General features: G+C 38.9%; 1 protein-coding gene across 1 annotated transcript in view; it reads right to left on the bottom strand.

Moving 5' to 3' along the window:
• The window catches only part of MSTN (myostatin), a 15530-nt gene extending 11189 nt beyond the window's left edge, over positions 1-4341 (bottom strand). The window contains exon 1 of the mRNA XM_018570230.1: positions 3870-4341. Coding sequence (XP_018425732.1) covers positions 3870-4230 — 361 coding nt within the window. The 5' untranslated portion in view covers positions 4231-4341. The remainder of the gene's footprint in view (positions 1-3869) is intronic.
• Between the last annotated feature and the right edge of the window lie 11057 nt (positions 4342-15398).

The following is a 15398-nucleotide window of genomic DNA, read 5'->3' as shown; positions in this document are numbered from 1 at the left end:
AACTGATTATATATAGCAAGTGGGGGGGGGGGGGGTTGTAATCTACAAGAAGGAGTCATTTTAAAGCTGATCTTTCACCTAAAGTAAGGTCACCGTGAGTGAAGAAAAAGATTTCTGCAACTTCTGAGGGAAATTGCAGTATTTCGTATGGTTTCTTAAATGCATACATCAATAACCAGCAGTGAGAAAGCATTGGTTTGAGCAACTTGTATTGAGACATTTGATATTATGAAAGATGCTGCATTATTAAAGAATACATGGAGTTGGAATGCTTGCCATTGTTTTGTTGCTGAAGTGTGCATAGCATTTTTCAAACGGCCAGACCCAGCATTGATTCTTTGTTACCAAAACAGTATTCAAGTTGCTAAAAGAGTTGGCATGGTATCTCATTAATTTAGTGAACTGATCCATGTCCACATGTCTTTTGCAGAGACATCTGGGCTGATTTACTAAAGGAGTTGAGATTCTTCCTAAAATTGTATGAATATTTACTTCAGTGATCCAATTGTGTGAAGAGCAAATTCCAATTAACTTATTCATCTGCACATGATTGTGTATTCAAAGCGAAAGGGGATTTGTTTTTCACATAACTGGATCATTGACGTGAATATTCACACAATTTATTTTCAGCTCCTTTAATAAATCAGCCCAATTCTATTAAAGTCTTGATCAATGAGCCTAAAGGGTGCTCAGAAAAAGTGTAAGGGAGTGTTTCTCCACTGACCTCCAATGTAAAGGGATATTTCTCCACTGACCACCAATGTAAATGGATATTTCTCCGCTAGCCACCAATGTAAAGGGCCTTTTTTTCCACTGACCACCAATGTAAGGGAGCGTTTCTCCACTGACCACCAATGTAAAGGGGTATTTCTCCACTGAACACTAATGTAAAGGGGCTTTTTTTCCACTGACCACCAACGTAAGGGAGTGTTTCTCTACTGACCACCAATGTAAAGGGTCTTTTTTTCCACTGGCCACCAATGTAAGGCAGTGTTTCTCCACTGACCGCCAATGCAAAAGGGCACTTCTCTACTGACCACCAATGTAAAGAGGCTTTTCTCCACTAATCACTAATGTAAGGGGACACTTTTGCACTGACGACTAGTGTAAGGGGACACTACAATTTTTACAGTCTGTATTTCTTTTCTGGTCATTAGTATTCATTCATTTTCATAATTATTACTGACATACAGAGCAAGGTAATATTGTGGGTGTTAAATATTCTAGGTATTCCACAGTCTTTATCTTTTTTATTGCGAAAAAGATAGATAGTAGATACAATCATTTTGGCAGGATCCCCTGATATCTCAATATTATTTTAAGGGTTCCTCCAGAGTATAAATGTTGAGAAACGCTGTCTGTAGTTAAAAAAAACACAGGTTATCAGGGCTATGGTAAAATTACTCCTTTAGTAAGCCAGCCACACTTTCTTTTAAGTATGCTCAAGGTTTTGTGTTCTTAAAAGAAAGTGTGGCTGGCTTACTAAAGGAGTAATTTTAAGTAAGTTTAAGTAAGGGATAACTCACTTAAACTGTTAAAAATAAACTTACAGTACCAAGTATCCTCTAAATAAATCACAGAATAGCCAAAACCGATTTTCTCTTACACACACAGAAAGAAAATTAAATGTAGGCTCTAAATGCTATTTAGCTAACATTTAGTTGTATCAACTCTTCATTGGCATATGCTTAATGTATACATGTACTACATATGTTTAACTGTATACATCCGTATATTACTGTACTAAATACCATTTGTCTGTTGCTTCTCAACATAGAGCCTTTTGCTTAATACAATATCTGTTAAATCTCTGCCACTACAGAGGCAATAAAAGAGAGAAAATCTGGCAAGGACTGAATACATACTTGCATATTTATTGTCACTATTTGTTTCCAAGTTTAACACTTTGGGGTGATTTTTAAAATTTTCTCTTAGTCAAGTGAACTTGTGTAAACTTTGAGCACCCAATCATGTGCAGAGGAACCTAAAATAAGGGAATGTTCATTGTACATAAATTAATGATTGAAGTGAATGCAGCATTATACTGAAACAAAATGAACTACTTTAGTAAATCCACCAATTGTCACATGTGTAACTGTATTCTTGTTCATTTGTGTTCATCTTCATTTTTAACAGCAAAAAAAGGTATTTTATGTATATGTTATGTAACAGGATGATTGCACACCATGGCTTACTAGGTAATGCTATCAGATAACACGTATGCTTGTCTTCCACACCTTTCAGTGTACCGTAGATTATGCATCTCTATTTTTTTAAAAGGTCGAATTTTTGTACAATCTATTTTATTTCCTATTTTATGATGGTTTATCCCATAGACTGCAATCCCTTTGAATGTCTGGGTGTTTGTCAAGCTAACATTTTTTTTTCTAATTTTGGGAAGGTTTAGAGCCCCTACTGGTTTTTACTGCTATTTGGGGCTCTGCTAGAGAGATTTCCCCTCACTTATTATCACAGTGACAATGGTTTCACCAGACAGTGGTGAAGTGTTTTATTAATGTAGACCCCCTGTCAGATTTTAATTTCTATCTCCCTGTCACAGATCTTCCCTTCCCATGTTTAGTGAGACCATTTTCACCAGGACATAAAGTGGTGGGGAATCTCTGTAGCTCTAGATAGCACAAAACTTGCTCACTCCAAAACAAAAAACACAAGTTTTGGCTGGACATACACTTCAAGATTGTTTATGAATCTGCATTATTGCACTCTTAACCAAAAGCATAACTTTATAGACAATGTATTTGCTTTTATGCTGTGATGTAGAATCATAGTTTAAGATATCTAGTTCAGCAAATTCTGGTGCTGGACTGCTCCTGGTTCCTGTATATGAACGTACTGGAGCACGTCACTACATGCAGCAAGGCAACTGATTTACTAAAGGAGCCGTGAATGTTTACTTCAAAAATTAATAAAGTAAAGCTATATCTAATTTGAATCTCCATATGAGCAGATGAACAGAAAAACATACCGATTTTGCCATGTGCATTGGTTGGATGATTGCAGTAAATACAGCTTTACCTCATTCATTAAGCTAAATGAACATTCTCTACAATTTTAGTAAATAAACTCCACAGTGTTAGCTGGTTTGCAAGACATACTATAGTTTTCAGAGTATAAAAGATTTCTGTTTAAAAGGATCTATATTAAAAACCTTTTAATATATCTACACGTGATCCTAATAATTGCATTATATAATTTTTCAGGATTGTGGGGATGATTTACCATTGAGGATAGATATTACTCTGAGAAATCAGTATTTTGAGCCACTAACGAGTAAAGAGAAATCACAACTTTTGTTTCTTCCAAACGGCTAGGGTGCTTTCGAGTTGAGCTGGCATAGAAACCTGCAATGTTTAGCACATCATCCCCTGCATTCTCATTAGTTTTTTTACATTTACACCCTCACTGCTTTCAACAGAAAAGCACGCTTGTCGCATTACATAAAGGCATTTACAATGTGAACCTAGACATACCTACAGCCAAACATAAATCAGTGATACAGAGAAAGCATATACATTCAGCATACAGCAAACTATGAACTATGTAGCATGGTTTTTGCCCTGCCATTTTTTCTCAAATGAACCAATTGCTGGTGCCCTCTAAAAATAGCCTGCAACAAAAAGATCCAATCCCCCTACTGTCTTGTATTTCAGCTTTTCCCAAATGATTTTAGTAGAACATTTCATGTGTGAATTTAAAGCTTGGCCTTCTCCATGTAATACAATACACACACAACACAGCCTGGTAGTTTTCAGTTAAAAGAAGAGGGGGGAAAAAAAAGCTTTTGGCTTGCCCAAAGAATAAAAGATGTGAAAGTGTTCTTGTCAGAGGGACTGGTATTCTCTACTTACGCTCTGTGGACATGGTGATAATAGTTTCAGTGGTGGCATGATAATCATCTTCTTCCATGGATCCCTCACTGCTGTCATCACCCTGAACATCATACTGGTCAATCAGCTCTTCTAACGGAGGGGCTTTGGGTAAAAGATGTTTTATAGCATCCTTGCTGATGTTAGGTGCCTGCTCTAGTCGAAGTTTGCTAAGTATCTGGATCTTGATGGCTTCTAATCTTGAAGATTTGCTGTTCTGTCTCCAGGTGCAAGAACTGCACAGGATGTCCTTATCGGTCGCTTGATTGTTGTTCATATTCACAGGAGAAAGCATTACCAGAATGCACAGGTAGATATAACTGCAGACACGTACCTTTACCATGTTCTCATATAACTATTATTTTTTAAATGCTTTTTTTTTCCTAAATAATTTGTGTAGCTGCCAGGTGGTAAAAAAGCAAATGTTCCTATTACAATTAAGATTTCAGCATAAAAACAATTCTGAAATGATAAATCATGTGTTACTTAGGTGTTCTTTTATACTCCAACTTGTGTTACGCTTGTGTCATCAGAGTCAGCTATTGGCTACAATGTATTCAATGAATCTAACTGGCAGCAGTTAGACCCTTACTGCCAGAAGAAGGGTATGTATTACAGCACAAAGTGGTTTCATCATTCTGAACACACAACTCAATACATATTCATGGCAAAGACTGCATACTCATATTGAGACACTTATAAATCAACTAGTGCATTAAAAAAACATCCTGAGAATTGTCCATGGGCATTATTAGTTGTTATATTGCAGTAATATACTTAATTATACTCAATAAAGACATGTCATCTAGTATATTCTGGTCATTCAGCTATTTGATGTATATGTTTTATTGCAAAAGTGTTTTGATAAATGTAAGCTAAGCTTATATTCTATTTAGACATTGTATCATTTTAAGCATTGTTACTTTATTATATCATGATCAAAATACATAGACTAATACCTTAAGGACAATAGACATTTCTTCTACTCTGGCACTGTCACCAAAATACCTACTTCAAACAATAACTAAACCTTTGTAAAAATGTATCCGGATTAAAGCTAAATGACAGATAATCAAAGCCAGGAAGGCTGTAACTGTGGTAGACATTGCTGGCTGAGCACTCTTGGTAGAATCATTAATTGATTATTTAATTAATCATTAAGTTATGATTAAGGTTTGGAAACTGTGTCTGATCTCTGTTCTTTCCACATAGAGTAGCAGGAGGTGTGTATCTACTGTTTCTTCATACTCTTCTCCTGGCTCAAAAGACATATACATGCATGGTAGACATTGCTGGCTGAGCATTCTTGGTAGAATCATTAATTGATTATTTAATTAATAATTGAGTTATGATTAATGTTTGGAACCTGTGTCTGATCTCTGTTCTTTCCACATAGAGTAGCAGGAGGTGCCTGCCTGCAGCTCCTTCATACTATCCTCTCCTGACTGCATAGACATAAATATGCATGCAGGGGTAGCCTATTAGTGCATGAATAATTCCCACTTTATTCAGTACAACACCAGAAAAAATGTTGTTGTGCACAATGGAGTAACCTATGTCAACCTATCAGAATTACTACACTTTATATATAATTATTGTTCTTCTCTGTTATACTGAATAAGTCAATGTGTATAGTCAAAGTATAACGAAAGGCAAAACTTTTTTATTCTTTTTGGTGGGGCGGAGGGTGGTGTAATGGTGAGGGGTTAGCACCTCTGTCAAGTTTTTATAGATTCAATCTCTAATTTTCCTGATCACCAAATGTCACCAGGAATGACAGTGAAGGTTAATACAAAATTTTGAGTTGGCACCAGAACCAGAATAGATTGGACATCTTTGAGAAGGGATACTTGCAGGGCTGGATTTACTTTCTCTGCTGCCCCAGGGCCAGGATCCTCAATGCGCCCCCCTCGCCACCAAACCCCCTCCCAATGGAGAATGGCAACCAAATGTTGGGGGCAACAGGTTTGGTTTTAATTTTTTTTATTATTTCTTAATTTTTTTAACTTTTTTATCACTTTTTTTAATTTATTTTTTTTACTTTTTTATATTTTTATTTATCTTATCACCTTTTACTTTTTATCTTTTATAATTTTTGTATCTTATTATTTTTAACTTTTTTATTTTTTAATACTTTTTTATCTTATTATTTTTTTAAAATATTTTTTTCTTATTATTTTTTACGTTTTAATCACCTTTTTTAATTTTAAATATTATTTCTTATTTTTTTACTTATTTTTTAATTTGTTATTTGTTTCATTATTTTTTATCAATCTTTTTTGTTCTCTGCTCTGCTCCCTGCTCTCTATCCTGAGGATCTCCGTCTGGCGGAGAGAGGTACACGGGGGGAGGGGGGGGCGGCAGAGCGAGGACGGAACCTGAAGATCTCCAGCAAGGAGAGAGGTACAAGGCGCGGGGAGGACGGACCTGCAGTGTTATTACAAGTGATCTTGGCGGCATCACCGAAACGAGTGAGCGGCTTCCCCGCTCTACATTTAGCCCTGCTTACCAAAAGCAGGGCTAAATGTAGAAAACAACTACCGGCCTGGAACCCAGAACTGCATATCTCTGGCGTCGGAAGATTCTGCACCCCTGCCTCTGCTCCCTGCCGCCACAAGGCCGGACCTCGATGGCCTTGTGGGAAATCCTGCCCTGGATACTTGTTCCCGTTATAACTGTCTGAGGGCCCTTTCAGACTTGTCCTATCTTGTGCACGGTGTTAACATGCGTTGTGTTATGCATTAATGCACAATACATTAATGCAGCCCATTCATTTTAAATAGGCTGCCAATGCAACAGCCGAAAACAGACATGCAGCATTATGGAGCACATTACTGTGCATTGTGGAGTGCTGCAATGCTTGTACGTCAGAACTGCATTGCCTTAGTATGTTGTGGTGCCATTCAAAAATGAATGGGACTACAATGTGCTATTTAACATATTGTGCATTAAGAAGCTTTACGTTATTGCTTGCATTAAGTGCAACCCACTGTTCCTCTGCATTGCAAAGGTGTGTTTTAACCTGAAGAGGGGAATTCTCTCACTTCCTGTTGAGTCTACAGGACAGATAAGGTAGTGAAGAGAAATCTTGCCGATGAAAAAAAAACCCAAATCTGAGTGATTTTAACCATCCCCTACTCTGCCCAAAATTACAGTAAGTGTTGGCTTTTGATATACTTTGAGGCTAGGTTCACACCTAAGCGACTGAGCTGGTGAGCTGTTTTCGTGCAGTTGTTGCGCGTTTCTGTTGTCACGGTTTTGTTTTGAAAACCGCGCGGTTGTCACAGACACATTCAATGTCTATGGGACCCAAATCGCACAACATCCGCCCGAAAATTGCTCTTGTACCTTTTTGTGCGACAGGTGATTTCTACCGTGCGACAAATCGCAAAGGTGTGAACCGCTTCCATAGACTTGAAATCTGCATGATAAATCGCCTAAGTGTGAACCTAGCCTAAAGGAGGCCATACATGGCTTAAAGTTCATCTGATTTGAATTGCTAGGTTTTACCAAGTGATTTACTACTGATTAAATCAACATCCAAATGACCTCGCTAAACAAAGCTGAAGCTGCTAAATATCACCTCAGCTGAAAATATTTATCTGAAAGGGGCATATTTTTAAAACTAAACCTTGCAGTAGCTTGGTGGTGATAGCAATAGAAAATGTAAAAAATTCTGCATATTATGTGACAAATCTGTTCCCTTATGCAGGGCCGTTAACACTCAAATTCCACAGCTAGAACAACATCTTGAGGCCAGCTGGAGTTTGGAGCAGCAGTTGCATGGGTTACTTACACTAACTTATTTATGAATGGCTGTCCAGTACCAGAGTCAGTGTAGGAGTGCTGTATAACGGTGCTAATCAGTACAGCATCCTCATGTCTGATAAGCATTCTCTCATGCCTGAGGCACCATTGCACTGGATGGCTCAAAAACACACTGAATAAAGTGTCAGGTGGCCATACACATATTGATCTGTGATCAGTCTGATCTGTATCAGTGATTGCAAAGAAGTGACTATACAACACATACGGTACCAACTGAAAAAATGGAACACACTGAGCACTACCAATCATCTAATGTAGGGAATGTAAATGAATTCTAAATGCACTATGTACCTCATAGCAGCAGAAACCCGGACACAAGATGTCAGGCAGACAGGGGCAACCAAAATTAAGATAGGGGCTTCTGGCCCCCCACTGAAAATAGTCTTTACTGTTATATTTACATATGAGGGGGTGGCACTATTTATATATGAGTAAGCCGTGAATTATTCTCCCAAAAACAATGTCGGCATGTCGCTAGAGTGTTCGGCTTTCACTTGAAAAAAAGGTGGCAACCCTATGCCAGACAAAACAGCTATACTTCTTTTTGGTAGCTGTAGTGATAAAGGAGCTAGCTGGACAAAATAAATGATTAATTTACAGCTTCACTAAAAGAGTAATTACAAAGACAGATTAGCACCATCCACCCCTCCCCCAATCCACCACCACCCAAAAAAAAATCTGCTAGATTGCTTCCTTCCGACACCTAAGAAGGGAAAACAAAGTATTTTTGGGTCCATTTTTTATGGGGTTTTTTAAGTTTATATAATAGTTGGATCTTTGTTAATCAGACCTTTACCCCCTTTCACTAAAAATCCCATCAGCATGCAGCTCTGCATGCCAATATGAAATCATCTTACATTCATTAGTTAACCACTTGAACACCCTTCCTGCCCAGGCCATTTTTCAGTGCGGTTCTTTGTCTGACATCTATTCTGTCATGCAACGCTGTACTGAGACAAATTTTATACAATTTTTTGGGGGGCATGTAGAGCTTTCTTTTAGTGGTATTTAGTCACCACTGGGGTTTTTATATTTTCCTCTATAACAAGAAAAGTACCCTAAATTGTGAAAAAGTGTGAAGTGAAGTGTGAATTGTGAAGAGTAGCTGATCAAGCAGAGATCTGCTCCAGCAGCTTCTCAACGGCATCTGTTTTGCCGGAGAGTGACACTAAATGCGAAAGTGATGCAATATACATCACTTCTTGCAATTGGGGATCGGAGAGGAGATCAAAGGGAGATTGTGTACCCAGCTCCCTCCTAGCAAGGATAACTTGCCACAAACTTGTGGCAGAGTTAAATTGTAATTCTTGTTATCTTGCTGCACACATTCCTGGCAAGTTGTAGACTTGCAGAACACTTGCAGCACAAGTTCTAGTTGACACTTTTTAAATTTGTAGCAAATTTGCTTGGCAAGTCCACAGCAAGAGTCCTGCAGGTCTTAGCAAGAGCTCTGCAAGTGTACAGCACTTTTGCAAAGCACGTTGATCTGGAGACTTGCAATGCAGACTTGCTGTAATTGTGCAACAAAATTGTGAAGCTTGGCAAGTCTGCAATAGTGTAGCAAGTCATTTTCAAACTTGCAGCTCAATTGCTTGGTATCTGGGCTTTGATCTCCACTGACAGAGTCGCTGTGCTGGTCCAGGCCGCACCGGGCACCGACAGTGGCATCGACAGAGACGGCGGGGGAGGGCGACACCCGTACCTACTACAAGTGATTGGGCACCTCTAGAGATGCCTGGTCGCTTGAATGTAAACAGCCACTGCTGGCTGTTTACATTTCTGACAGTTTCCCCACTCGTGTCCGCGCTGGGCACCGCGCATGAGCAGGGGGAGGACATCTTAAGACGCCCTCCCGCTCCTATAAGGCTCCCGTTTGGCCACTCAGGAATTGCCAATAGACGGGAGGTGGTTAAATAACTTTTACCAACAGTTAATGTTTTTCCACTTCCTGGTTGAGTGGGGCACTAGTGATGCAGTCCTGGACTTACAGATGCATCCTGGGCGATCATATTGAGTGGGGCACGTGAGTGTGATCCTAGTTCATTTTATTACTTCATTGCTGTGCTGTATGTGTATAGGCCAATGTAGTTGGATCTGTATGTGCGTTATAATTAATCAAAATTAATCGATTAAAAAAAATTTAGATTAATCGAACACGAAAATTTTAATCATTACCAGCCCTAAACAAAACTACAATACATTAATTTAAGTCTTGCTTTTCCCCCAGAAGACAAATAAAGAATTACTATTTTGGATATTTTACAATTACCTACAGACCCAAAGTCCATTTCACTGATGTGAAGTTAGAGGCGGACATTATTTTTATGCGTTATGTATTGATTGAACATACCATCTATGCTATGTAATGCTGGGTGTTAAGTATTTTTTAATGTTGGCAACATAATAAAGCTTATGGCAGCCAGTTGGGAACCTGATCAACTCCCTCTCACCCCTGTGCAACCCCCAAATAAGTATGTTTTCCATCTGGATCCTTTAATAACGTTGATATAGTGGGAACCAATTGGTCTTTGGTAGTTTTGTTAGCAATGCGATAGTCCATCTGGAAAACAGTAGATAAAATGATATGTGTGTACATTGTGACAGAAAGCAAGGAATGGTTATAAATGGGAGGTATGTAAGATCAAGCCTTTTAACCTCCCTAGCGGTAATCTCGAGTCTGGCTCGGGGTGAATTTTCAATGCTAGGAGCTGTAACCCCGAGCCAGACTCGGGCTGCTGAGAAAAGTGACACTCACCTTGTCCCTGCGATCACGCGGCGTCCTCTGCTGTACGCGGCTCGAAAAAGCCGACATCTGACTTTTAGTTTCGTTTTCGAGCGTCACAGCCGGCGGGAAATTCAAAAGTGAAAAGTTGCAATATACAGAATACACACAATACAATGTAATCTGCTTATGTATCAAACTATTTCACTTCAATTTTGTCCCTAGAGCTTTGTCCAGTGCCCTGCCTGACACTTTTTCACAATTATAAGAAATTATAATATAATAAATAATTATAAAAAATTATAATAAAATAATTTAAAAAATGGTCCAGTAAATGGGAATTCTGGGGTCGTTGCCTGATCCGTACCACAGTAAATAAAGTACCAAGTTCGCACATCACTGAGCTCGGTCGCAGAATCCTCGCTGTCCTCACTTTCAGTGTCTGTTGAGGAATTTCCCAACGAATCGCTATCACTCAATTCTGCAAGTAGTTCTAATTTACTATCGCTGTTTTCTACCTGGTCTAAAACCGCTTTTGACCTAAAACAGCGACGATTCTGCGACCGAGCTCAGTGATGTGCGAACTTGGTACTCTATTGACTGTGGTACGGATCAGGCAGCGCCCCCAGAATTCCCATTTACTGGACCATTTTTTAAATTATTATATTATAATTTTTTATAATTATTTATTATATTATAATTTCTTATAATTATTTATAATTTATTATATTATAATTTTTTTATTTTGTGTTTCAAACTTTATCATACCTGGGATGTCTACTGGACTCTTGTTTGGACAGATTTAGGTGAGTTATTCCTAAGATTTACTAAGAATTACAGGCCTACAATAGATAACACCAAATTTCCATGCAAAACAATGTACCGCTTTTGGCACAAAATTCCTGACATAATCATACCGCCAGGGAGGTTAAATTGCATCCCTCTTTTTTAGTTGAAAACCCCAGTGAAAGCATGTATGATTTAGCTGTGCAATTTATAAATTGTGTCCTGGGTCCCTGGGTTTGGGATAATGGAGAGAAGGGTGGGCCATTATCCCGTCAGCTAAGTAAGCTGGTCAGTCCAGGTTTTGTTGTTGCAGCTTGGTAATCACTGGTGTAGCCCATGATTGCGGCTATGCATGTTTAAAAGGAAGCCTGGCTTTATGAGACATGTGCACCGACAAAAAATGTGTTTAGTTTCATTTTGATTCGGATTTTGCATTATTTAATTTTTCGAGATTCGGGTCCGAAAGTCAATTCGTTTTGACTTTCGAAACCTCGTACGGACTACCGCTCACGAATTTCATCTGAAATTTCATTTTCGGAAATTCGAATTTGTATTAATTCGTCATTTTGTCCGAAAAACAAATTTTTCCGAAACGAATCGCACATGTCTAGGCTTTATGTAGAGCGGACTGTTACCCAGCTAGGTGAGCTGGAGGATTGAAGCCTGCAAGGATCTGTTTGGTGCTGAAAAGGACATTGTTTTGGAAACCGCATTGGAGTACAGGAAAGTACTGATTAATGTTATAAAGTGTTGTGTTTTGCTTCAAAGAATGGACTGTATTTCATGAACTGCAGAAATACTTATTAACTGTGTGCTACGGAAAATCAAGCTTTTTGTAAAGTCAAGTGGACTGTCTGGTGCTGTATTTGTCCTAGAAGACTGTGGTTAAGAACGGTTCCTGTTACAACATATAGATTGAATTGCCCTGTAAATAGGATTTTTGAGCCTTTGACCTACCAGCCTTGTGCTTTGAACACATTTTTCCTTTTTTTTCTCTCCTTGTAGCTTATTTGTGAATCACTCAGTTGTAGTTCCTCAAATCATCTCTGAATTCATGCTGACACTGTCCTTCCTTCTGCAGGGTGACTACTTTTGTTGCCCATGGTCCCTATGTGTGTGTTGTAAAGTAGCCACTGCTCAAATGTAAGATGCCCCTTGCCATGGAAACATAATTTAACATTACAGGAGAAAACTAAAAATATGCAACTGTACATGTCCCTAGTTCTCAGATCCACTGTCAATCAGAAAATGAGTCAAAGAGTTATTGACAAGTTAACTGACATATATTGAGGCTGCTAAACGTGGTGTGGTGCTTGCACAAACTGCAGTCTGCAGATATGCAAATCCTAGGCTATTCTGATAGACAAAACTTCTTTGTAGCGTTGAAGGTAAACTCTGTCCCCCACACATTCATCATGGGCCATCACCATGATGGCTTGTCTTAAAGGTCAATAGACATGTGCAGGAGTGGCAGGCAAGTTTTAGCACAATGAGGGCATACTAAAGCTTTGTCAGATTGGCTTTACCGTATCTGCAGGCTTGTTAAAGCTAATACAGGTATTCAAAGTTATCTCTTGTTGTCTGCACGTTTTTGTTTTGTTTCTAGAGATGGAGTTTCTAAGTGAACGGACAGTGACATGACATGACAGTAAATAAAACTTATGTTCCATGGAGCTGATATTAAGGGGATTTTGTTTATGGTGCCTAAAAGTATGCCAGCAGTGGATGGTTCAAAGTTTCACAAAAATGCTGGTTTCTAGTTTGGTGTTGCTGGATATCTTGCCAAAGTTTAACTAATCTGTACCAGTGCTTACTGGACTGTTTCAGAAGGACAGCCAGTCAAGACAGCCTAGCTGCAACACATAGAAACAATGTTAGACACCAGTAAGAATTCGCATTACCTCTGATTTATTCCTAAAGCTAGATTTGATCAAGTATGATGTTTTACCATACATAAAAATGTCTGATGAAGAAGAACATTTTTTCTTCCCAGCTTACCCATTCAAATTCTCCTTGAATAGCATGGAATGGAGAATCTCAGTAAGGGGCCGTGAGGGGTAGAATAGGCAATGCCAATACAAGATTATGGTGAACCAACAGTAGGGACTTTTACATCAGTCAGATTTGTATTGTTATCTGTGTCCCACTCTAGAGAGATTCATCCTCTCCATGGTAAGAGTTATTGTTAGGACTAACTGTGGCATAATCTATAATTTTAAGTTGTCAACAGAACAGGTTTACACGAAAACTATCTCTACAAGGAAACTTATTCCAGTGACAACTGTTTAAGTTATACTTCCCTCACTCTCTCTTCCTATTGGGTCCAAATAAAAGACAAACATGCCTAGAGTATATTACATCTTTGCTTTGGATGTTCATTGTGAATTTACAATTTTAGTGTAGTCTGGAGGTCTTAAAATGTTACACAGCATATCTTGGATGTGTATATAATGTTCTACATTTTGCTTGATCCAGATCATAAGATGGCCACTTGTCAGTACCTTTGAATTTTTTGTAGGTATTTTTAATGGCTCTTTTTCAGTAATATTAATGTAAAAACCCTTTATTGCAGCACATTTAGATAATTATATATTTAGGGTTTTCCTGGATAGTATCTGAGAAAGGTAACAGAAAAGCCTAGCTTTTGTTCTTTCCCCATAGATTAGGAAGCCTGAAGTCAACAACAGATATATATCCTAATAGCACGAAAGTGAATGCTATGCACATTTCTTACATGTATTTGTATACTACATAAAATAGTGGTTGTAAAATTGCATTTAATTGATTAAGGGGTTATACTTTCCTGAAGATCCCATATGTTAACACCCAATCTAATCCTCACATCCATAAATGCTTGATAATTTAGTAATCTTGTACATATTCCTCGACTCCATCGTGTGTCAAAGTATTTTCTTTCTAATATCTGAACTGAGGTCTGACCACCATCAGCTCAGTTTAAGCACAAGTTAGAAAAATCAGCTAATAGGAGTTACATTTTAGCAATACAAAAAAAAGCTTGAATTAGGAATTTGGTTTTAGAGAGATGACACAGAGAAGGAGCAGCTTTAGGCACCTTTCACGCGGGTGGTCTGATCGGGTCTTCATCTCAGTTTTTCAAGAGGACCCGATCGGATGCCCAATGTTAGTCTAGCAGCAGCCGTGTGTAAATGGACAGGCGTCCGTTTACACCTGGTTACCCCCGACTCCGGCGTGGTCTGGAAAAACAAATAGATCAGAGCACATGTCCATTTACATCCGATTACCCATAGACTGACATCAGTTTTCTCCTCCATTGCAACACTGACAAAAGGAAAGAGTTGAGTGAGCAGAGAGGTGACCCCATTACAGTGCTGCTACTCCTTCAGGTATAAGTAAAATTGAGAGTTTTTATTTCCCCCAAATTTGGGTGAAAAAATCAGGAGAGATAGGTGAACTTTCACTGTTTTGCTGAAATGCATTGGAGTCAAAATGTAAGAAGAAATTACCGTGGTTTTGGTGGACCAATTCAACTAATGGTCAATATGTCATCAATCTACACTGTTTTGTATACTGTCTCTCTCCACCACACCTCTGCCTGGGTTCTCTCTCCAGGACATTAAAGCAAAGATGCAAAAAGCTTCCACAGTGTAAGATCGCAAACAGAGCCGGCGCTACCATAAGTCAACACAACCAGGCACCTGAAGGCGCTGGTGGGTGGGCGAAAAACACCGCCTCACACACACAGAAGCAGTGCTATGGGCGGGGCTCTGAGCTTCGGCTTCTATAGTCTGAGCAGGGCCAGTTCAAGGATTTTTGCCTACACAGTCGAAGGTGATTGTTCAATACCTTTTAGACATTGAAGCGTTAAACCATGTAACAGGTGTTTGTCTTTCAGAGATTCCATTGGTGAGATCTCTGCACTTTAGCCCCTAGGCCTGTCCATATGATGTGACTATTACAAGTAGATCTCATTTAATATGTTGAATTTTTAATGTATCACACATTGGGAACACCCATTTTTCAGCCCCCCCCCCGCCACCCCCGGAAAAGGACCTTGTCTCCATATCAATGAGGACAAGGGCCTCTTCTGCCACATTTCTGAGACCCGGTGGTTGTGGGTGTCTGCTGGCAGGGGGGCTTATTTGCATCAGGGTACCCCATTAATAACTCATTCACTGAAGGGTTAATGCTTGCGC

This window comes from Nanorana parkeri, unplaced genomic scaffold (genome assembly GCF_000935625.1).
Source record: "Nanorana parkeri isolate BGI_ZX_2015 unplaced genomic scaffold, ASM93562v1 scaffold1482, whole genome shotgun sequence".
Taxonomy (NCBI): Eukaryota; Metazoa; Chordata; class Amphibia; order Anura; family Dicroglossidae; genus Nanorana; species Nanorana parkeri.
This window is presented reverse-complemented; position numbering and strand designations above follow the sequence as displayed.